At 44.4% G+C, this 25026-nt stretch overlaps 1 protein-coding gene across 1 annotated transcript in view; it reads right to left on the bottom strand.

Moving 5' to 3' along the window:
- The window catches only part of LOC100286411 (runt-related transcription factor 2), a 143754-nt gene that overhangs the window by 33608 nt on the left and 85120 nt on the right, over positions 1-25026 (bottom strand). The window contains exon 4 of the mRNA XM_045695491.1: positions 14988-15092. Within this exon, the coding sequence (XP_045551447.1) occupies positions 14988-15092 (105 nt within the window). The remainder of the gene's footprint in view (positions 1-14987; positions 15093-25026) is intronic.

Here is a 25026-nt window from a genome sequence, read left to right as displayed (position 1 = left end):
CTTATTTATAATGACGGCCTACCCCGTCCAAACCCGGACGACGCTGGGCCAATTGTGTGCCGCCTTATGGGACACCCAATCACGGTCGGATGTGATACAGCCTGGATTCGAACCAAGGACTGTAGTGATACCTCTTGCACTGAGCCGCGCTGCCTTAGACCGCCGCGCTGCCTCAGACCGCCGCGCTGCCTCAGACCGCCACTCAGACCGCCGCGCAGCCTCAGACCGCCGCGCTTCCTCAGACCGCCGCGCTGCGTCAGACCGCTGCGCCACTCGGGAGCCCTGGAGTTACTGAGGCAGCTAGAAGTCTGGATCTTTAAAGGGACAATCTGGTATTGGTACATTTTATAAACCAATAAATATGTCAGGGTGACCGCTTTGCTCTTGTTTGAATCTCAGATTGCCCCTTTAACAGGCCCCATGTAGACGCGGGCCGCGTCAGGGAAACACTGTAAGACACAGTGATTAAACTGATAAGTTATGAACGGGGTGCTTCAAGGCCTTCAACCTGTCAGCCTGGTTTATGGAACAAAGCTGCCTGGAGGATTCAGATCTGATTTAAGAGGTGCTGGATGAATCACATGAATCAGACAGTCAGATGAATCAGACAGTCAGATGAATCAGACAGTCAGATGATGAATCAGACAGTCAGATGATGAATCAGACAGTCAGATGAAGAATCAGACAGTCAGATGAATCAGACAGTCAGATGATGAATCACACAGTCAGATGATGAATCAGACAGTCAGATGAATCAGAAAGACAGATGAATCAGACAGTCAGATGAATCAGACAGATGAATCAGACAGTCAGATGAATCAGACACTCAGATGAATCAGACACTCAGATGAATCAGACAGTCAGACAGAGAGTCAGTTTGGTAGGGTCCGGTGGAACAGCCAATTAAAGGAACAAAAACAGCTAGTAAAAGCCGTGAACGAATGGACTCTAGTTGAGGTTTGTACTATGTGGAACAGCAATCATGTTGTTACTGTCTGTCAGTGCAATGAAGAACCTCAGACGGCTGTCTGGGAGTGACAGAGAATAGGGAGAGGAGAGGAGGGAAGGAGAGAAGAGGAGAGAAGGAGAAGATGGAGGGAGGGGGAGAAGGCAAGGAGAGAAGGAGAGGAGAGAGGGAGGGAGGGGGAGAAGGCAAGGAGAGGAGGGAAGGAGAGGAGAGAAGGAGAAGATGGAGGGAGGGGGAGAAGGCAAGGAGAGAAGGAGAGGAGAGAGGGAGGGAGGGGGAGAAGGCAAGGAGAGGAGGGAAGGAGAGGAGGGAAGGAGAAGAGGGAGGGAGGGAGGAGGGAGGGAGGGAGGGAGGGAGGGAGGGAGGGAGGGAGGGGGGGGAGGGAAGGAGAGGAGGGAAGGAGAGGAGGGAAGGAGAGGAGAGAAGGAAGAGAGAGGGGAGGAGAGAGGGGGAGAAGGCAAGAAGAGGAGGAGAGAAGAGAGGTGGGAAGGAGAGGAGAGAAGGACAGGAGGGAGGGAGACGGGGGAGAAGGGAGAGGAGGGAAGGTGGGGAGAGAGAGATGGGGGAAAATGGAGGGGGGAGGGAGGGGTGAGAAGACAACGAGAGGAGGGAAGGAGAGCGGGGGAGAGAGAGAGAGAGAGAGAGAGCAGAGCGTAGAGTAAGAGACTAGAGGAAAGAAGAAAAGGTAGTTTTTTTAAGAGGAAAAGAGCTGAGTGGATGACAGCCAGACGCCGGACTACTATGGGGTCTGAAGAGGAGAAGAGAGAGAGAGAGAGAGAGAGAGAGAGAGAGAGAGAGAGAGAGAGAGAGAGAGAGAGAGACAGAGAGAGAGAGAGAGAGAAGGAGAGAGACAGAGAGAGAGACAGAGAGAGAGACAGAGATGTGGAGAGGGAGGGAGAGAGAGAGAGAGAGAGAGAGAGAGAGAGAGAGAGAGAGAGAGAGAGAGAGAGAGAGAGAGAGAGAGAGAGGGAGGGAGGGAGAGAGAGAGAGAGCGAGAGAGAGAGAGAGAGAGAGAGAGATGTTGAGAGGGAGAGAGAGAGAGAGAGAGATGTTGAGAGGGAGAGAGAGAGAGAGAGAGAGAGAGAGAGAGAGAGAGAGAGAGGGGTTGTGGTGGAGAGCTGCCAGCGTCTGTGTGGTCCAGGCGTTCTTGCCTCGAGAAAGCAATCCAGGGCAGGGAAGGGCACACACACACACACACACACACACCGACACAGACACACAAACACAAACAGTCGCGCTGTAAGTTTTAGTCATTAGCTGGACTGAGCCAGGCTCTCTCACTACCTACTCAGGGTAAAGCATGAATCTGTAGCTCTCAGAGATTGTTCAAGCCTAACACCAGAGACGTGTTACACTATAAAGACTATCTCAGGCTCCCCCCTCTCCTTCCTCCTCTCTGATGGTTTGGTTTCATGTTTTAAAGTCTTGGCATTACTTTATAATGGAACCTCATAAGACATTTGTCTGACTTCCTTCTCTCTCTCCTTGTCTCCCTTCTTGTCTCCCTCCTTGTCTCTCTCCTTCTCTCTCTCCTTGTCTCCCTCCTCTCTCTCTGTCTCTGTCTCTCTCTGTCTCTCTCTGTCTCTCTGTCTGTCTCTCTGTCTGTCTCTCTGTCTGTCTCCTCTGCTGGGTGATTTTATTTGTCTGGCTCTTGTTGGATGTGTTGTAAAGACAGTTATGAAAACGGCTTCAGCAGACGTGTGTGTGTGTGTGTGTGTGTGTGTGTGTGTGTGTGTGTGTGTGTGTGTGTGTGTGTGTGTGTGTGTGTGTGTGTGTGTGTGTGTGTGTGTGGGGGTTAAGAGTGGACCACCGAACCACTAATATAGTCTCCAGTCTTCCAACACTGACACCAGCCATGTAACACCCTGACCAGAACCAGACCAGTAGCCCATACTCAGAACAGAACCCCAGACTCAGACTAGAACCGAACCCCAGACTCAGACTAGAACAGAACCCCAGACCAGAACAGACCCCCAGACCAAGACCAGAACAGATCCCCAGACCCAGACTCAGACTAGAACAGAACCCCAGACCCAGACCAGAACAGACCCCCAGACCAAGACCAGAACAGAACCCCAGACCCAGCCCAGAACAGAACCCCAGACCCAGACTAGAACAGAACCCCAGACACAGACTCAGACCAGAACAGAACCCCAGACCCAGACTAGACCAGAACAGAACCCCAGACCCAGACCAAAACAGAACCCCAGACCCAGACTAGAAAAGAACCCCAGACCCAGACTCAGACTAGAAAAGAACCCCAGACCCAGACTAGAACAGAACCCCAGACCCAGAATCAGACTAGTATAGAACCCCAGACCCAGACCAGAACAGAACCCCAGACCGAGATTCAGACTAGAACAGAACCCCAGACTCAGACTAGACCAGAACCTCAGACCCAGACTCAGACCAGAACAGAACCCCGGACCCAGACTAGAACAGAACCTCAGACCCAGACTAGACCAGAACCTCAGACCCAGACTCAGACCAGAACAGAACCCCGGACCCAGACTAGAACAGAACCTCAGACCCAGACTCAGACCAGAACAGAACCCCAGACCCATACTTAAAATCAAATCACATTTTTATTGGTCACATACACATTTTAGCAGATGTAGTGAAATACTTGTGTTCCTAGCTCCAACAGTGCAGTAATATCTAACTAAATGCTTGTGTTCCCAGCTTCAAAAGTGCAGTAATATCTAACTAAATGCTTGTGTTTCCAGCTCCAACAGTGCAGTAATATCTAACTAAATGCTTGTGTTCCCAGCTCCAACAGTGCAGTAATATCTAACTAAATGCTTGTGTTCCTAGCTCCAACAGTGCAGTAGTATCTAACTAAATGCTTGTGTTCCCAGCTCCAACATTAACATCTAACTAAATGCTTGTGTTCCTAGCTCCAACAGTAACATCTAACTAAATGCTTGTGTTCCTAGCTCCAACAGTACAGTAATATCTAACTAAATGGTTGTGTTCCCAACTCCAACAGTAATATCTAACTAAATGCTTGTGTTCCCAGCTCCAACAGTAATATCTAACTAAATGCTTGTGTTCCTAGCTCCAACAGTGCAGTAATATCTAACTAAATGATTGTGTTCCCAGCTCCAACAGTGCAGTAATATCTAACTAAATGCTTGTGTTTCTAGCTCCAACAGTAATATCTAACTAAATGCTTGTGTTCCCAACTCCAACAGTAATATCTAACTAAATGCTTGTGTTCCCAGCTCCAACAGTAATATCTAACTAAATGCTTGTGTTCCTAGCTCCAACAGTGCAGTAATATCTAACTAAATGCTTGTGTTCCCAGCTCCAACAGTGCAGTAATATCTAACTAAATGCTTGTGTTCCCAGCTCCAACAGTAATATCTAACTAAATGCTTGTGTTCCTAGCTCCAACAGTACAGTAATATCTAACTAAATGCTTGTGTTCCCAGCTCCAACAGTAATATCTAACGAAATGCTTGTGTTCCTAGCTCCAACAGTGCAGTAATATCTAACTAAATGCTTGTGTTCCCAGCTCCAACAGTGCAGTAATATCTAACTAAATGCTTGAATTCCCAGCTCCAACAGTAATATCTAACGAAATGCTTGTGTTCCTAGCTCCAACAGTGCAGTAGTATCTAACTAAATGCTTGTGTTCCTAGCTCCAACAGTACAGTAATATCTAACTAAATGCTTGTGTTCCCAGCTCCAACAGTGCAGTAATATCTAACTAAATGCTTGTGTTCCTAGCTCCAACAGTACAGTAATATCTAACTAAATGCTTGTGTTCCCAGCTCCAACAGTGCAGTAATATCTAACTATAGGCTTGTGTTCCCAGCTCCAACAGTACAGTAATATCTAACTAAATGCTTGTGTTCCCAGCTCCAACAGTAATATCTAACTAAATGCTTGTGTTCCCAGCTCCAACAGTGCAGTAATATCTAACTAAATGCTTGTGTTCCCAGCTCCAACAGTACAGTAATATCTAACTAAATGCTTGTGTTCCCAGCTCCAACAGTGCAGTAATATCTAACTAAAGGCTTGTGTTCCCAGCTCCAACAGTGCAGTAGTATCTAACTAAATGCTTGTGTTCCCAGCTCCAACAGTGCAGTAATATCTAACAGTTCACAACAACACACACACTAAAGTAAAAGAATGGAGTTAAGAAATATATAAATATTAGGATGAGTAATGTTGGAGTGGCATTGACTAAAATACAGTAGAGTAGAATACAGTATATACATATGAAATGAGTAAAGCAGTATGTAAACATTATTAAAGTGACCAGTGATTCCATGTCTATGTATAGAGGGCAGCAGCCTTTAAGGTGCAGGGTTGAGTACCCGGGTGGTAGCCGGGTAGTAATGGCTGTTTAACAGTCTGATGGCCTTCAGATAGAAGCTGTTTTTCAGTCTCTCGGTTCCAGCTTTGATGCACCTGTACTGACCTCGCCTTCTGGATGATAGTGGGGTAAACAGGCAGTGGCTCGGGTGGTTAATGTCCTTGATGATCGTTTTGGCCTTCCTGTGACATCGGTGCTGTAGGTGTCCTGGAAGGCAGGTAGTTTGCCTCCAGTGATGCGTTGTGCAGACAGCACCACCCTTTGGAGAGCCTTGTAGTTGAGGGCGGTGCAGTTGCCATACCAGGCGGTGATACAGCCTGACAGGATACTCTCAATTGTGCATCTGTAAAAGTTTGTGAGGGTTTTAGGGGCCAAGCGAAATTTCTTCAGCCTCCTGAGGTTGAAGAGGCCCTGTTGCACCTTCTTCACCACACTGTCTGTGTGGGTGGACCATTTCAGATCGTCAGTGATGTGTACGCCGAGGAACTTGAAGCTTTCCACCTTCTCCACTGTGGTCCTATCGAGGTGGATAGAGCAGCGCTCCGTCTGCTGTTTCCTGAAGTCCACAAATAGATCCTTTGTTTTGTTGACGTTGAGTGAGAGGTTATTTTCCTGGCACCAGTCTCCCAGGGCCCTCACCTCCTCCCTGTAGGTTGTCTCGTCATTGTTGGTAATCAGGCCCACTACTGTTGTCTCGTCTGCAAACTTGATGATTGTTGGAGGCGTGCGTGGCCACCCAGTCATGGGTGAACAGGGAGTACAGGAGGGGGCTGAGAACACACCCTTGTGGGGCCCTTGTGGGGCCCTTGTGTTGAGAATCAGTGAAGTTGAGTTGTTGTTTCCTAACTTCACCACCTGGGGTGGCCAATCAGAAAGTCCAGGACCCAGTTGCACAGGGCGGGGTTCAGACCCTGGGCCTCAAGCTTAATGATGAGCTTGGAGGGCACTATGGTGTTGAATGCTGAGCTATAGTCAATGAACAGCATTCTTTCATAGGTATTCCTCTTGTCCAGATGGGATAGGGCAGTGTGCAGTGTGATGGTGTTTGCATCGTCTGTGGATCTATTGGGGCGGTAAGCAAATGGAAGTGGGTCTAGGGTGACCGGTAAGGTAGAGATGATATGATCCTTGACTAGTCTCTCAAAGCACATCATTATGACAGAAGTGTGTGCTACGGAGCGATAGTCATTTAGTTCAGTTACCTTTGCTTTCTTTGGTACAGGAACAATGGTGGCCTCCTTGAAGTATGTGGGAACAGCAGATTGGGATAGGGAGAGATTGAATATGTCCGTAAACACTCCAGCCAGCTGGTCTGCGCATGCTCTGAGGACGCGCTAAGGATGCCGTCTGGGCCGGCAGCCTTGCGAGGGTTAACACTCTTAAATGTCTTACTCATACCTCACCTCACTCATCAACGCATCCTTGACCGCTGGCTACGTCCCTTCCGTCTTCAAGAGAGCGAGAGTTGCACCCCTTCTGAAAAAACCTACACTCGATCCCTCCGATGTCAACAACTACAGGCCAGTATCCCTTCTTTCATTTCTCTCCAAAACTCCTGAACGCGCCGTGCTTGGCCAGCTCTCTTGCTATCTCTCTCAGAATGACCTTCTTGATCCTAATCAGTCAGGTTTCAAGACTGGGCATTCAACTGAGACTGCTCTTCTCTGTGTCACGGAGGCTCTCCGCACTGCTAAAGCTAACTCTCTCTCCTCTGCTCTCATCCTTCTAGACCTATCTGCTGCCTTTGATACCGTGAACCATCAGATCCTCCTCTCCACCCTCTCCGAGCTGGGCATCTCTGGCACCGCGCACGCTTGGATTGCGTCCTACCTGACAGGTCGCTCCTACCAGGTGGCGTGGCGAGAATCTGTCTCCGCACCACGTGCTCTCACCACTGGTGTCCCCCAGGGCTCTGTTCTTGGCCCACTCCTATTCTCGCTATACACCAAGTCACTTGGCTCTGTCATATCCTCACATGGTCTCTCATATCATTGCTATGCAGATGACACACAATTAATCTTCTCCTTTCCCCCTTCTGACAACCAGGTGGTGAATCGCATCTCTGCATGTCTGGCAGACATATCAGTGTGGATGACGGATCACCACCTCAAGCTGAACCTCGGCAAGACGGAGCTGCTCTTCCTCCCGGGGAAGGACTGCCCGTTCCATGATCTCGCCATCACGGTTGACAACTCCCTTGTGTCCTCCTCCCAGAGTGCTAAGAGCCTTGGCGTGACCCTGGACAACACCCTGTCGTTCTCCACCAACATCAAGGCGGTGACCCGATCCTGTAGGTTCATGCTCTACAACATTCGCAGAGTACGACCCTGCCTCACACAGGAAGCGGCGCAGGTCCTAATCCAGGCACTTGTCATCTCCCGTCTGGATTACTGCAACTCGCTGTTGGCTGGGCTCCCTGCCTGTGCCATTAAACCCCTACAACTCATCCAGAACGCCGCAGCCCGTCTGGTGTTCAACCTTCCCAAGTTCTCTCACGTCACCCCGCTCCTCCGCTCTCTCCACTGGCTTCCAGTCGAAGCTCGCATCCGCTACAAGACCATGGTGCTTGCCTACGGAGCTGTGAGGGGAACGGCACCTCCGTACCTTCAGGCTCTGATCAGGCCCTACACCCAAACAAGGGCACTCCGTTCATCCACCTCTGGCCTGCTCGCCTCCCTACCTCTGAGGAAGCACAGTTCCCGCTCAGCCCAGTCAAAACTGTTCGCTGCTCTGGCACCCCAATGGTGGAACAAGCTCCCTCACGACGCCAGGACAGCGGAGTCAATCACCACCTTCCGGAGACACCTGAAACCCCACCTCTTCAAGGAATACCTGGGATAGGATAAGGTAATCCTTCTAACCCCCCCCCTTAAAAGATTTAGATGCACTATTGTAAAGTGGTTGTTCCACTGGATATTATAGGTGAATGCACCAATTTGTAAGTCGCTCTGGATAAGAGCGTCTGCTAAATGACTAAAATGTAAAATGTAAATGTAAATGTCGGAAATTCAACAACATATCCCGAAAGAGCCATGTTTCCATGAAACAGAGTATGTTACAATCCCTGATGTCTCTCTGGAAGGATATCCTCGCCCTGAGCTCGTCTACTTTATTGTCCAGATACTGAACATTAGCGAGTAATATACTCGGAAGCGGTGGTTGGTGTGCACGCCTCCTGAGTCGGACTAGAAGTCCACTCCGAATACCTCTTCTCCACCGGCGGTGTTTTGGAGCAGCCTCTGGAATAAGTTCAATTGCCCTGGGGGGTAAGACTGAAATAACACATTTGCTGGGTTACCCTGTTGTTGGCCACTGTGTTTTCTCTCACCTTAGCTGGGTTACCCTGTTGTTGGCCACTGTGTTTTCTCTCACCTTAGCTGGGTTTTACCCTGTTGTTGAACACTGTGTTTTCTCTCACCTCCTTATCGGCTCTGAACGGACAGCCTTGTTCTAGTGCTCTAAGTATACCATTTATCACTAGGTACTGAGTGTGTACGGTCCATCAGTAGTATGTAACAGTATGTGTGTCTGTCTAACACACACTGTTACACACTGCTGACGGTCCCTACACACTCAGTAACTAGTGATAAATGGTATACTTAGAGCACTAGAACAAGGCTGTCCATTCAGAACTGCCAATGACAGCAAAACACACACACAGTGGCCAACCACAGGGTAACCCAGTGCTGTCACCTCATTAAGCACAATGAGCACAGAGAGAGACACACACACCCAGTTAGCCTCAAGCTAATATCACAGTATCATACAGCCAGTTAGCCTCTAGCTAATATCACAGTATCATACAGCCAGTTAGCCTCTAGCTAATATCACAGTATCATACAGCCAGTTAGCCTCTAGCTAATATCACAGTATCATACAGCCAGTTAGCCTCTAGCTAATATCACAGTACCATACAGCAAGTTATCCTCTAGCTAATATCACAGTATCATACAGCCAGTTAGCCTCTAGCTAATATCACAGTATCATACACCCAGTTAGCCTCTAGCTAATATCACAGTACCATACAGCCAGTTACCCTCTAGCTAATATCACAGTATCATACACCCAGTTAGACTCTAGCTAATATCACAGTATCATACACCCAGTTAGCCTCTAGCTAATATCACAGTATCATACAGCCAGTTAGCCTCAAGCTAATATCACAGTATCATACAGCCAGTTAGCCTCTAGCTAATATCACAGTACCATACAGCCAGTTACCCTCTAGCTAATATCACAGTACCATACAGCCAGTTACCCTCTAGCTAATATCACAGTATCATAAACCCAGTTAGCCTCTAGCTAATATCACAGTATCATACAGCCAGTTAGCCTCTAGCTAATATCACAGTATCATACACCCAGTTAGCCTCAAGCTAATATCACAGTATCATACAGCCAGTTAGCCTCTAGCTAATATCACAGTAACATACAGCCAGTTAGCCTCTAGCTAATATCACAGTATCATACAGCCAGTTAGCCTCTAGCTAATATCACAGTATCATACAGCCAGTTAGCCTCTAGCTAATATCACAGTAACATACAGCCAGTTAGCCTCTAGCTAATATCACAGTATCATACAGCCAGTTAGCCTCTAGCTAATATCACAGTAACATACAGCCAGTTAGCCTCTAGCTAATATCACAGTATCATACAGCCAGTTAGCCTCTAGCTAATATCACAGTATCATACAGCCAGTTAGCCTCTAGCTAATATCACAGTATCATACAGCCAGTTAGCCTCTAGCTAATATCACAGTATCATACAGCCAGTTAGCCTCTAGCTAATATCACAGTACCATACAGCCAGTTAGCCTCTAGCTAATATCACAGTACCATACAGCCAGTTACCCTCTAGCTAATATCACAGTATCATACACCCAGTTAGCCTCTAGCTAATATCACAGTATCATACAGCCAGTTAGCCTCTAGCTAATATCACAGTATCATACAGCCAGTTAGCCTCAAGCTAATATCACAGTATCATACAGCCAGTTAGCCTCTAGCTAATATCACAGTAACATACAGCCAGTTAGCCTCTAGCTAATATCACAGTATCATACACCCAGTTAGCCTCTAGCTAATATCACAGTATCATACAGCTAGCTACCACACTGAGCCACATAACCCCAATTACACAGTGGCCCAACAAACCACTCACCATACAGACACAGTCACAGACACAGACAGTTATTACTGACCTCCACACAAACCCAGTTAGACTTTCATTGCTACTACAGTGGTTCATATAGCTAGCTACTGTAGTCTTCTACTGACAGTACAGACAGAGACAGAGACCTCCCAGCTAGCACATTAGGTTCCTTGGGAATTGTGGGAACAATAGTTTTTGGTTTCACATTGGTTCTGGGAACGAAGCCATACGTTTCCTGACCGGTAAATGTGAAAGTTTTTTAAACGTGAAATTTTGCCTGTTCTTGGTAAATAACTGTTTTATTGCAGGGACATTGTGAGAACGTTTTACTCTGGTTCATGTACTCTGGGAGGTTTTATCAACACTTAAAATGGAAATGATGGGTTATTTTTGGAGTAACTTCCTTAAACGTTCTCTAAATTGTTTCTTTTTATTTCACCTTTATTTAACCAGGTAGGCAAGTGTGACCTGTTTCAATAAAACTTTTAATAACACTCCTACATTATTTTGGGTTAACTTTTTGGAACTCCAAGCCAGACACATTGAAATTAATTTGCTTAGGTATTGCAAACACATATCATTTTTTATTGTGACAAGGCATCAATGAGATTCAAACCTATGCTCTTCTGTTTTCTGTCCATGGAATTAGTCCACTGCACCACCAGGATGGGAAGGCATACAGAGCTAAACATTTTAGTTTGTTCAAACAGACCCCAATTCAAAGGAAACAAGCACTCATTAAGATCATAGCACTTAACCAGATAAAGGAAAGAGAGTTTTGTTGATGCTGAGAACGAAATGTATATTTAAAAAATATATATATATTGGAACGTTCTCTGAACGTTAATAAAGTTTCATTGTGGTTTTTATGGAGCTTATTGATTGTTAATGTGTACAACTACATTTTTTGTTTATAACATTCCCAGAATATTGCCATTAACTGACATAAAAGAGAACCATACATTCTCTAAACGTTCTGAGAACATCGCTTAAGTCACAACATTTTTGAGAACTTTCACAGAACGTAGTAAAAATATGCCATTAAAAAGAACCGCTTGGGAACTTGTGTGAAACGTTATGCTGAAGTACTGAAATTCCCACAAAAGGATGATGTTTCTTAATGTTCTCTGAACTGCTGGAGAACGTTCCCAATATCAAACCAGCTGGAGAACGTTCTCAATATCAAACCAGCTGGAGAATGTTCCCAATGTCAAACCAGCTGGAGAACGTTCCCAATATCAAACCAGCTGGAGAACGTTCCCAATGTCAAACCAGCTGGAGAACGTTCCCAATGTCAAACCAGCTGGAGAACGTTCCCAATGTCAAACCAGCTGGAGAACGTTCCCAATATCAAACCAGCTGGAGAACGTTCCCAATATCAAACCAGCTGGAGAACGTTCCTAGAACATTACCAAAATAGAAATGAAATGCAACATTTAAACTTTTAGAAAACATTGTTTGAAAGTGATGATATAATGAAGACAAAAATGATTTTAGGTTTTTGTCAAGTTCCTTGTGCTGAGGATGTTCCAAAGCCAAGCAACTATCCTGCACCGTCCCCAGAACGTTGTGGAAAGGTTGTATGATAAATAACTATAGGACAACCACACTCTCACCAAGCTCTAGGAAACACATGATGTGCTAGTGTGCGTGTGTATGTGTGTGTGTGTGTGTGTGTGTGTGTGTGTGTGTGTGTGTGTGTGTGTGTGTGTGTGTGTGTGTGTGTGTGTGTGTGTGTGTGTGTGTGTGTGTGTGTGTGTGTGTGTGTGTGTGTGTGTGTGTGTGTGTGTGCGTGTGTATGTGGAACAGACATGGTTCTCATAACTTTATGTGCTAGTGTGTGTGTGTGTGTGTGTGTGTGTGTGTGTGTGTGTGTGTGTGTGTGTGTGTGTGTGTGTGTGTGTGTGTGTGTGTGTGTGTGCGTGCGTGCGTACGTGTGTATGTGGAACAGACATGGTTCTCAGAACATTACAATGCAATGTTTAATTTAATCAATTAGAATAAGGCTGTAACGTTACACAATGTGGAAAAAGGGAAGGGGTCTGGATACTTTCCGAAGGCATTGTACATGCTAGCAGGGCTAGGTCTGGGAGAAGGAAGAAACACATCCACTCAGAATGAGTGTTCTCTTCAAGTTACACTCCTGTAGAAGTCATGTGACTTCCTGTAGAAGTCATGTGACTTCCTGTAGAATATACAGTATTTGCATTGATTTAACAACCCTAACCCGAACATTAATAGAATACAGATTTCAGTAGGGAACATTTTGCTCCCAATAGCCTCTTGCTCATGTATAAGATCTTTAGCCAGTTTGAAAACTGCCAGTGCATTCAGTAATGTCAACCCACCAACCGACAGACCACTTTAACTACAACAGCATTTTTCAGTGAAGTCAACTCAACTCAACAACAGAAAAATGGTCAACTCAACAAATGTATAAAATGTATTTGACTTGATAAAACGAGTCATTTTGACTGAATCTTAATATATGTTTTGCGGGGGTGATGTTCCATCTGTGGATGGTCTAGATTGTCATACTATCAACACACTAGCTGTTGATAAGCAAATGCTTGCTGAGGTTAAGTTGAAGGTTAGGTTTAGAATAAAGGCTAAGGGTTAAGGTTAGGGTTAGGGCTAGGATTATGGTTAGGGTTAGGTTTAGAATAAAGGCTAAGGGTTAAGGTTAGGGTTAGGGCTAGGATTATGGTTAGGGTTAAGTTTAGAATAAAGGCTAAGGGTTAAGGTTAGGGTTAGGGCTAGGATTAGGATTAGGGTTAGTTTAGAATAAAGGCTAAGGGTTAAGGTTAGGGTTAGGGCTAGGATTATGGTTAGGGTTAAGTTTAGAATAAAGGCTAAGGGTTAAGATTAGGGTTAGGGCTGGGATTAGGGTTAGGGCTTAGTTTAGAATAAAGGCTAAGGGTAAAGGTTAGGGTTAGGGCTAGGATTAGGGTTAGGGTTAGGGTTAGGTTTAGGTTTAGAATAAAGGCTAAGGGTTAAGATTAGGGTTAGGGCTAAGATTAGGGTTAGGGTTGAGTTTAGAATAAAGGCTAAGGGTTAAGGTTAGGGTTAGGGCTAGGATTAGGGTTAGGATTAGGATTAGGGTTAAATTTAGAATAAAGGATAAGGGTTAAGGTTAGGGTTAGAGGTTGGGTTAGTAGATAGTTAGTTGACATGTTACTGATAGTCTATCCCCTTACCTCCCTATACTTCCCTTTACCTCCCTCCCTATACGTCCCCTTACCTCCCTATACTTCCCTTTACCTCCCTCCCTATACTTCCCCTTACCTCCCTCCCTATACTTCCCCTTACCTCCCTCCCTATACTTCCCCTTACCTCCCTATACTTCCCCTTACCTCCCTCCCTATACTTCCCCTTACCTCCCTCCCTATACTTCCCCTTACCTCCCTCCCTATACTTCCCCTTACCTCCCTATACATCCCCTTACCTCCCTATACTTCCCTTTACCTCCCTCCCTATACTTCCCTTTACCTCCCTCCCTATACTCCCCCTTTCCTCCCTCCCTATACTTCCCTTTACCTCCCTCCCTATACGTCCCCTTACCTCCCTCCCTATACGTCCCCTTACCTCCCTATACGTCCCCTTACCTCCCTATACTTCCCTTTACCTCCCTTTCTATACTTCCCTTTACCTCCCTCCCTATACTTCCCCTTACCTCCCTCCCTATACTTCCCCTTACCTCCCTCCCTATACTTCCCTTTACCTCCCTCCCTATATTTCCCCTTACCTCCCTCCCTATACTTCCCTTTACCTCCCTCCCTATACTTCCCCTTACCTCCCTCCCTATACTTCCCCTTACCTCCCTCCCTATACGTCCCCTTTACCTCCCTCCCTATACTTCCCCACACGTCCCTCCCTATGCTTCCCCTTACCTCCCTCCCTATACTTCCCTTTACCTCCCTCCCTATACTTCCCTTTACCTCCCTCCCTATACTTCCCCTTACCTCCCTCCCTCTACTTCCCCACACGTCCCTCCCTATACTTCCCCATACCTCCCTCCCTATACTTCCCTTTACCTCCCTCCCTATACTTCCCCTTACCTCCCTCCCTCCTCCATCTCTCCGTAGCCCAGTGTGTGAAGGGCCTCTTAATTACGACTTACTAAGACTGGGCAATGGAGCGAGGAAGGGAGGGGTAGAGGGGAGATGGGGAAAGTTTTTGTTGTGATGTGATGTGATAGTGTTCATTGAGACGCCAGAGTTGAGAATAATGTTTTTATGAATAGAGAGAAGAGGAGAGCGAGGGAGGAAAAACAAGGGAGGAGAGAACAGCTGCCTGCCAGACCAGTTGGCACTAGATGGAAATAGTCAGTTTTTTTTCCTCTTCAGTTGTTTTTATAAGCACCATTAAACAGAGCTAAGTCTAGCACTCTGCTACCCCGTATACCTCTACACACACACACACACACACACACACACACACACACACACACCGTTTTAGAATTATTTCGAAATTCAGTCCAACAACACATGATGAGGTGTGTGTGTATGCATGCGTGCGTGTGTGTGTGTGTGTGTGTGTACTCACTCCGTGGTTCACGGGGTCCATCCACGGTGACTTTAATGGCTCGATGGTACGTTGCTACTTGAGGAGGGTTGGTGAACACGGTGATGGTCAGCGTGAAGCTCTTTCCTGTGGGAACATCATCAGACACACTGAGTCAGAGGACAATTCATTACCTAAAGGCCTGCATTCAATACCTCCTTCCTTCTTATCTTTCTTTCTTTCTTTCTTTCTTTCTTTCTTTCTTTGTTCTTTCCTTGCTTCCTTCCTTCCTTCCTCACTTGCTTCCTTCCTTCCTCACTTTCTTCCTTCCGTCCTTCCTTTCCTTCCTTTCCTTCCTTTCTCTACTCGTTGGATTCAACAGTAAAGACATGACCCCCTCAATTTCCTATCCTGTCATCCCTGTTTGAACAGTGAAGATCTGTCCATATAGTCTCCTGACCTGGTCTGTTTGAACAGTGAAGGTCTGTCCATATAGTCTCCTGACCTGGTCTGTTTGAACAGTGAAGGTCTGTCCATATAGTCTCCTGACCTGGTCTGTTTGAACAGTGAAGGTCTGTCCATATAGCCTCCTGACCTGGTCTGTCTGAACAGTGAAGGTCTGTCCATATAGCCTCCTGACCTGGTCTGTCTGAACAGTGAAGGTCTGTTCATATAGTCTCCTGACCTGGTCTGTTTGAACAGTGAAGGTCTGTTCATATAGGGGGTGTCTGTATCATTTGATTTACACAACATGCCTACCACTTTGAAGATGTAAAATATTTTTTATTGTGAAACAAACAACAAAAAACTGAAAACTTGAGTGTGCATAACTATTCAACCCCCCAAAAGTCAATACTTTGTAGAGGCACCTTTTGCAGCAATTACAGCTGCATGTTTCTTGGTGTATGTCTCTATAAGCTTGGCACATATAGCCACTGGGATTTTTGCCCATTCTTCAAGGCAAAACTGCTCCAGCTCCTTCAAGTTGGATGGATTCCGCTGGAGTACAGCAATATAAGTCATACCAAAGATTTTCAATTGGATTGAGGTCTGGGCTTTGACTAGGCCATTCCAAGACATTTAAATGTTCCCCCCTAAACCACTTGAGTGTTGCTTTAGCAGTATGCTTAGGGTCATTGTCCTGGTGGAAGGTGAACCTCCGTCCCAGTCTCAAATCTCTGGAAGGCTGAAACAGGTTTCCCTCAAGAATTTCCCTGTATTTAGCACCATCCATCATTCCTTTAATTCTAACCAGTTTCCCAGTCCCTGCCAATGAAAAACATCCCCACCGCATTATGCTGCCACCACCATGCTTCACTGTGGGGATGGTGTTCTCAGGGTGATGAGAGGTGTTGGGTTTGTGCCAGACATAACATTTTCCTTGATGGGCAAAAAGCTCAATTTTAGTCTCATCTGACCAGAGTACATTCTTCCATATTTTTGGGGAGTCTCCCACATGCTTTTTGGCGAACACCAAATGTGTTTGCTTATTTTTTTCTTTAAGCTATGGCTTTTTTTCTGGCCCGTCTTCCGTAAAGCCCAGCTCTGTGGCGTATACAGCTTAAAGTAGTCCTATGGACAGACACTCCAATCTCCTCTGTGGATCTTTGCAGCTCCTTCAGGGTTATCTTTGGTCTCTTTGTTGCCTTTCTGATTAATGCCCTCCTTACCTGGTCTGTGTGTTTTGGTGGGCGGCCCTCTCTTTGCAGGTTTGTTGTGGAGCCAGATTCTTTCAATTGTTCACCGGACGTGCTACCTGTCCCAGACCTGCTGTTTTCAACTCTCTAGAGACAGCAGGAGCGGTAGAGATACTCTCAATGATCAGCTATGAAAAGCCAACTGACATTTACTCTTGAGGTGCTGACTTGTTGCACCCTCGACAACTACTGTGATTATCATTATTTGACCATGCTGGTCATTTATGAACATTTGAACATCTTGGCCATGTTCTGTTATAATCTCCACCCGACACAGCCAGAAGAGGACTGGCCACCCCTCATAGCCTGGTTCCTCTCTAGGTTTCTTCCTAGGTTTTGGCCTTTCTAGGGAGTTTTTCCTAGCCACCGTGCTTCTACACCTGTATTACTTGCTGTTTGGTGTTTTAGGCTGGGTTTCTGTACAGCACTTCGAAATATCAGCTGATGTAAGAAGGGCTATATAAATACATTTGATTTGATTTGATTACAGTTTTTTCCAACTGCTTACACACAAAATCTTTTCATGTCACCCGATTTTTGAAACCTCTCACTGAAAGTGGAAAACTACACACCAAATATCCAACACCAGAAGCTATTTCTCAGCCTTTGACTCAGTTGTCAATTGCATAAAACACTTTTTTCAAAGCACTACACACAATTCTCTACCTAAAACACAAAAATCTAACAGGAAGTGACTTGCTTTCCTTTAGCACTGGTGACTGCCCCCCCACCAATTCCTGGACTGCCCCCCCTACCAATTCCTGGACTGCCCCCCCCTACCAATTCCTGGACTGCCCCCCCCCCGGGACCCCACACACACAATCGTGTTCTTTACTGTATTCTAAAGAATATACTTTTGGTTTACATATGTTTATAGTTTTGTTGTATGCTACTGTATACAACAGTAATGTTTGGCCTAATAAATATTTTCTGTTTCTACATTGCATTGGTGTTTACAGTGTACTTGTTACCCCTCTCAGCAGATTACTTTCACTGTAGAACATTGTATTGAAATGTAGATATAAGCCTATGAAAGACCAAAGAGCTTTAGATTTAGAACAACAGTGTTTACATGGTATATCCACAAATGTACTATTATGAAAGCAGTGTTTGCCATTTGATGCAAATGCTTCATTCTGACATGTGTTTCTGGCATTTTGAATGCAGTGTTACATTTTGAAGGAAATGTGAGGCATTTTGCATTTTGTGTGTGCAGTTTTGGGAATTGTGTGTAGAGTTTTGCAAAAAAAGAAGACAGTTTTGAAAACGTGTGAAAGCAGTTGGAAAAAACTGTAATAATGGATTTAATGGTGCTCCGTGGGATGTTCAAAGTTTCTGATATTTTTTTATAACCCAACCCTGATCTGTACTTCTCCACAACTTTATCCCTGACCTGTTTGGAGAGCTCCTTAGTCCTCATGGTGCTGCTTGCTTGGTGGTGCCCCTTGCTTAGTGGTGTTGCTGACTCTGGGACCTTTCAGAACAGCTGTATATATACTGAGATCATGTGACACTTAGAATGCACACAGGTGGACTTTATTTAACTAATTATGTGACTTCTGAAGGTAATTGGTTGCACCAGATCTTATTTAGGGGCTTCATAGCAAAGGGGGTGAATACATATGCACGCACCACTTTTCCGTTGTATATATTTTCAGAATTTTTTTAAACAAGTAATTTTTTGAATTTCACTTCACCAATTTGGACTATTGTATGTATGTCCATTACATGAAATCGAAAATAAAAATCAATTTAAATTACAAGGGGGATGAATACTTTTGCAAGGCACTGTACATTTCAATGAAACACGGTGAAGCCCCAAAAGTAGCCATCTGGTCTGTTTGAACAGTGAAGGTCTGTCCATCTGACCTGTTTGAACAGTGAAGGTCTGTCCATCTGACCTGTTTGAACAGTGAAGGTCTGTCCATCTGACCTTTTTGAACAGTGAAGATCTGTCCATCTGACCTGTTGAACAGTGAAGGTCTGTCCATCTGACCTGTTGAACAGTGAAGGTCTGTCCATATGACCTCTTGTCTGTCAGTGTACATTTGCGTGGGCCGAGACGGGGTAAGGTATTTTAATAGTAATTTCCTCTACAGATAATCCAAGCAGTTGCTGCTAAGCCTAGCGTGTGTGTGTGTGTGTGTGTGTGTGTGTGTGTGTGTGTGTGTGTGTGTGTGTGTGTGTGTGTGTGTGTGTGTGTGTGTGTGTGTGTGTGTGTGTGTGTGTGTTATGATTCAGAGCGGAGCTGCCGACTCAGCACAAACATTAACGGCAGAGGTATGTGGACGCGTCATGTAACCATGGCTACCCACAGGAAAAAGGAAGTGGGAGGGGTGTTGCTGTGGTGAACAGCTGGTGGTGCGGTCCACGTGTCAGACAGACAGACAGAGACAGAGAGACACAGACAGAGAGACAGTGACAGAGACAGAGAAAAACCGACAGAGAGACAGAGAGAGACAGAGACAGAGAGACACCGACAGAGAGACACCGACAGAGAGACAGAGAGACAGAGAGACACCGACAAAGTGACAGAGACAGAGACACCAACAGAGAGACAGAGAGAGACAGAGAGACAGAGAGAGACAGAGAGAGATGGAGAGAGACAGAGAGACAGAGAGACAGAGAGACAGAGAGACAGAGAGAGATGGAGAGAGATGGAGAGAGACAGAGAGACAGAGAGAGACAGAGAGAGATGGAGAGAGATGGAGAGAGACAGAGACAGAGAGACAGACACTGACAGAGAGACACTGACAGAGAGACACTGACAGAGACAGAGAGACAGAGAGACAGAGAGACAGACAGAGAGACAGAGAGACAGAGAGACAGAGAGACAGACAGACAGACAGACAGACATTTTTATTTATTTAAATGAGCTGCTGATTGTTGCTGAAGTTTTTTGGGATGCTGTTACAGTAGAAAGATTTCCTTTGTACTGAAATAAAAACATAGCTGAAAAGAGCTGAAAAATCTCTGAAAATCCGGCACTGCTTCACAGAAGAGGCATTTGAACAACGTTTTTACTTTTTAAGCAAAATTATTTTTTTGGACAGAAATGCCTTCTGGAACATGTAAACTTTCATATGCCTTAGTAATATGCCATCTGGGCTCTGTTTGTTTTGTTTTGGAAAGTTTGTTGTTTTGGAAGGTTTTTAAAGTCTATTGAAAAAGTTTGCTTATTAGCTAACTACCAGTTGAGTTTGTATCCCACAACGCAGTTGGCATACGTTACTGGGACCGCTACTATCTGTCCAGTGGTCCTGCGGACCAAGGCCGGGTCTGTGGAGCTTTTTGGCATAGCAACTAGCCTAGCTGCTAGCTAGCTGCCTATCATGCTAGCAGGGTTTTCTTGAGAGCTAGAACGCAGCCTGGGATGCATTTAGCCATTGTCTAGATCCCTGCTGTTTATTGTTGTTTTCAATCTTCCCTGTGACCTGCCCTGTCTGGAACGGAGAGGAATAACAGCGTAAAATATGTTTCTACCATAACAAAGACCAAAGCCGGTGGGAGTACCATTGAGGACAGTGGTATCTCTCTATCACACGTGAAGGATCTTTTTAAACTAATAAAAATAAGTTCTACAACAACAAGAACATAGCTTCAAGTGTTTTATCCAATTACTGGTGGAGTCAACTAATAAATGAATGGACAACCTGACCAGAGAGGTCCAGGACCTGAAGAACAGTTTGTTTCTCCCAGAGTCTATCCCAGGAAAGGGGCTGGAAATAGCCCATATTAATACACATTGCATTCTGAAAGTATTCAGACCACTTGACTTTTTCCACATTTTGTTACATTACAGCCTGGATTAAATGAATCATTTTACTCATCAATCTACAAACAATACCCCATAATGACATCACAATACCCCATAATGACAAAGCAAAAACAGATTTTCAGCAATGTTTTCAAATGTATATAAAAAAAAAATGAAATACCTTATTTACTTAAGTATTCAGACCCTTTGCTATGAGACTCGAAATTGAGCTCAGGTGCATCCTGTTTCCATTGATCATCCTTAAGATGTTTCTACAACTAGATTGGAGTCCACCTGTGGTAAATTCAATTGATTGGACATGATTTGGAAAGGCACACACCTGTCTATATAAGGTCCCACAGTTGACAGTGCATGTCAGGTCAAAAACCAAGCCATGAGGTCGAAGGAATTGTCCGTAGAGCTCTGAGACAGGATTGTGTCGAGGTACAGATCTGGGGAAGGGTACAAAAACATTTCTGAAGCATTGAAGGACTCCAAGAACACAGTGGCCTCCATCATTCTTAAATGGAAGAAGTTTAGAACCACCTGGAAAAACTGAGCAATCGGGGGAGAAGGACCTTGGTCAGGGAGGTGACCAAGAACCTGATGGTCACTCTGACAGAGCTCTAGAGTTCCTCTGTGGAGATGGGAGAAACTTCCAGAAGGACAACCATCTCTGCAGAACTCCACCAATCAGGCCTTTATGGTAGAGTGGCCAGACGGAAGCCACTCCTCAGTAAAAGGCACACGACAGCCCTCTTGGATTTTGCCAAAAGGAACCTAAAGACTCTCAGACCATGAGAAACAAGATTTTCTGGTCTGATGAAACCAAGATTGAACTCTTTGGCCTGAACGCCAAGTGTCACGTCTGGAGGAAACCTGGCACCATCCCTACAGTGAAGCATGGGGGTGGCAGCATCATGCTGTGGGGATGTTTTTCAGCGGCAGGGACTGGGAGACTAGTCCGGATCGAGGGAAAGAGGAACGGAGCAAAGTACAGAGGGATACTTGATGAAAACCTGCTCCAGAGTGCTCAGGAACCTCAGACTGGGGCGAAGGTTCACCTTCCAACTGGACAACGACCTGCAAACAGCCAAGACAACGCAGGAGTGGCTTCGGGACAAGTTTCTGAATGTCCTTGAGTGGCCCAGCCAGAGCCTGGACTTGAACCCGATCTAACATCTCTGGAGAGACCTGAAAATAGCTGTACGACAACGCTCCCCATCTAACCTGACAGAGCTTGAGAGGATCTGCAGAAAAGATTGGGACAAACTCCCCAAATACAGTTGTGCCAAGCTTGTAGCATCATAGCCCAGAAGTCTCAAGGCTGTAATTGCTGCCAAAGGTGCTTCAACAAAGTACAGAGTAAAGGGTCTGAATACTTATGTAAATGTAATATTTCAATTTTTTATTTTTTATAAATTTGCAAAAACTTCTAAAAACCTGTATTTCTTTGTCATTGTGGGGAATTTTGTGTAGATTGATGTGAGTTATATATTTTTTGTATCCATTTCGGAATAAGGCTGTAATGTAACAAAAATGTGGAAATAGTCAAGGGGTCTGAATACTTTCTGAATGCTCTGTATATAATACAATATATAGTACAATGAAAAATACAATATGATAAAATAATGTATGTTGCCTTAAAAATAAGGTTAATGAAATCAATAACTTGCTAACGTCAGATAACATTCATATATTAGCCATTTCTGAGACTCACTTAGTCTTTGTGAAAATTTAATGACACAGCTGTAGCAATACAAGGATATAAGATCTATAGAAGAGACAGGAATGCTTATGGGGGAGGTGTTGCTGTACAGTCATGGCCAAAAGTTTTGAGAATGACACAAATTAATTAATTAAATTTCACAAAGTTTGCTGCTTCAGGGTCTTTAGATATTTTCGTCACATGTTACTATGCAATACTGAAGTACAATTACAAGCATTTTATAAGTGTCAAAGGCTTTTATTGACAATTACATGAAGTTGATGCATAGAGTCAATATTTGGAGTGTTGACCCTTCTTTTTCAAGACCTCTGCAATCTGCCCTGGCATGCTGTCAATTCACTTCTGGGCCACATCCTGACTGATGGCAGCTCATTCTTGCATAATCAATGCTTGGAGTTTGTCAGAATTTGTGGGTTTTTGTTTGTCCACCCGCCTCTTGAGGATTGACCACAAGTTCTCAATGGGATTAAGGTCTGGCGAGTTTCATGGCCATGGACCCAAAATATCGATGTTTTGTTCCTCGAGCCACTTGGTTATCACTTTTGCCTTATGGCAAGGTGCTCCATCATGCTGGAAAAGGCATTGTTTGTCACCAAACTGTTCCTGGATGGTTGGGAGAAGTTGCTCTCGGAGGATGTGTTGGTACCATTCTTTATTCATGGCTGTGTTCTTAGGCAAAATTGTGAGTGAGCCCACTCCCTTGGCTGAGAAGCAACCTCACACATGAATGGTCTCAGGATGCTTTACTGTTGGCATGACACAGGACTGATGGTAGCGCTCACCTTGTCTTCTCCGGACAAGCTTTTTTCCGGATGCCCCAAACAATCGGAAAGGGGATTCATCAGAGAAAATGACTTTATCCCAGTCCTCAGCTGTCCAATCCTTGTACCTTTCGCACAATATCAGTCTGTCCCTGATGTTTTTCCTGGAGAGAAGTGGCTTCTTTGCTGCCCTTCTTGACACCAGGCCATCCTCCAAAAGTCTTCGCCTCACTGTGCGTGCAGATGCACTCACACCTGCCTGCTGCCATTCCTGAGCAAGCTCTGTACTGGTGGTGCCCCGATCCCGCAGCTGAATCAACTTTAGAAGACGGTCCTGGCGCTTGCTGGACTTTTTTGGGCACCTTGAAGCCTTCTTCAGAACAATTGAACCGCTCTCCTTGAAGTTCTTGATGAGCCGATAAATGGTTGATTTAGGTGCAATCTTACTGGCAGCAATATCCTTGACTGTGAAGCCGTTTTTCTGCGAAGCAATGATGACGGCACGTGTTTCCTTGCAGGTAACCATGGTTGACTGAGGAAGAACAATGATTCTAAGCACCACCCTCCTTTTGAAGCTTCCAGTCTGTTATTCGAACTCAATCAGCATGACAGAGTGATCTCCAGCCTTGTCCTCGTCAACACTCACACCTGTGTTAACGAGAGAATCACTGACATGATGTCAGCTGGTCCTTTTGTGGCAGGGCTGAAAAGCAGTGGAAATGTTTTGGGGGGATTCAGTTCATTTGCATGGCAAAGAGGGACTTTGCAATTAATTGCAATTCATCTGATCACTCTTCATAACATTCTGGAGTATATGCAAATTGCCATCATACAAACTGAGGCAGCAGACTAAGTGAAAATTAATATTTGTGTCATTCTCAAAACCTTTGGCCACGACTATATATAATCAGAATCATATCCATGTAATGCTTAGAGAAGATCTCATGTCAAGTGTTATTGAAGTGTTGTGGTTGTAGGTTCACTTGGCACATCTAAAGCCTTTTCCTTTGGGGTGTTGCTATAGTCAAATAAAAAGCATGAGCTGGCACACACCCTGAGAAATGATTTAGTGTCGAGGTGGTGACTAACGACAAATAAACTGTAAGCTGTATAAATATACAGTCGAACACTCCATATATACACTCAATATATACACTCTACACTGTATATTCACTCTATATATACACTCTATATATTCACTCTATATATACACTCTATACTGTATATACACTCCATATATACACTCTATATATACACTCTATATATACACTCTATATATACACTCCATATATACACTCCATACATACACTCTATATATAGACTCTATATATACACTCCATACATACACTCTATATATACACTCTATATATACACTCCATATATACACTCTATATATACACTCTATATATACACTCTATACTCTATATACATTATATATATACACTCTATATACTCTATACTGTATATACATTATATATATACACTCTATATATACACTCTATATATGCACTCTATATATACACTCTATATATACACTATATATACACTCCATATATACACTCTATATATACACTCTATACTGTATATACTCTATATATACACTCTATACTGTATATACACTCTATATATTCACTCTATACTGTATATACACTCTATATATATACACTCCATATATACACTCCATATATACACTCTATACTGTATATACACTCTATATACACTCTATATATACACTCTATACTGTATATACACTCTATATATTCACTCTATACTGTATATACACTCTATATATACACTCTATACTGTATATACATTATATATATACACACTCTATATACTCTATACTGTATATACATTATATATATACACTCTATATATACACTCTATATATGCACTCTAGATATACACTCCATATATACACTCTATATATACACTCTATATATACTCTCTATATATACACTCTATGTATAACACTCTATATATACACTCTATATACACACTCTATATATACACTCCCAGTAATTAATTGGATAAAACACCAATGTTTGGGCATCAATGTGCCTTCTTCAGGGGAATGTTGGTGTGTTAAATTACTGGGAGTTGATATATAGAGTACAACTCTTTATTTATCTCTATA

Source organism: Salmo salar, chromosome ssa15, assembly GCF_905237065.1.
Source record: "Salmo salar chromosome ssa15, Ssal_v3.1, whole genome shotgun sequence".
NCBI classification, from domain to species: domain Eukaryota; kingdom Metazoa; phylum Chordata; class Actinopteri; order Salmoniformes; family Salmonidae; genus Salmo; species Salmo salar.
The sequence above is the reverse complement of the archived record's forward strand: the minus strand, read 5'-3'. Positions and strand labels throughout refer to the sequence as shown.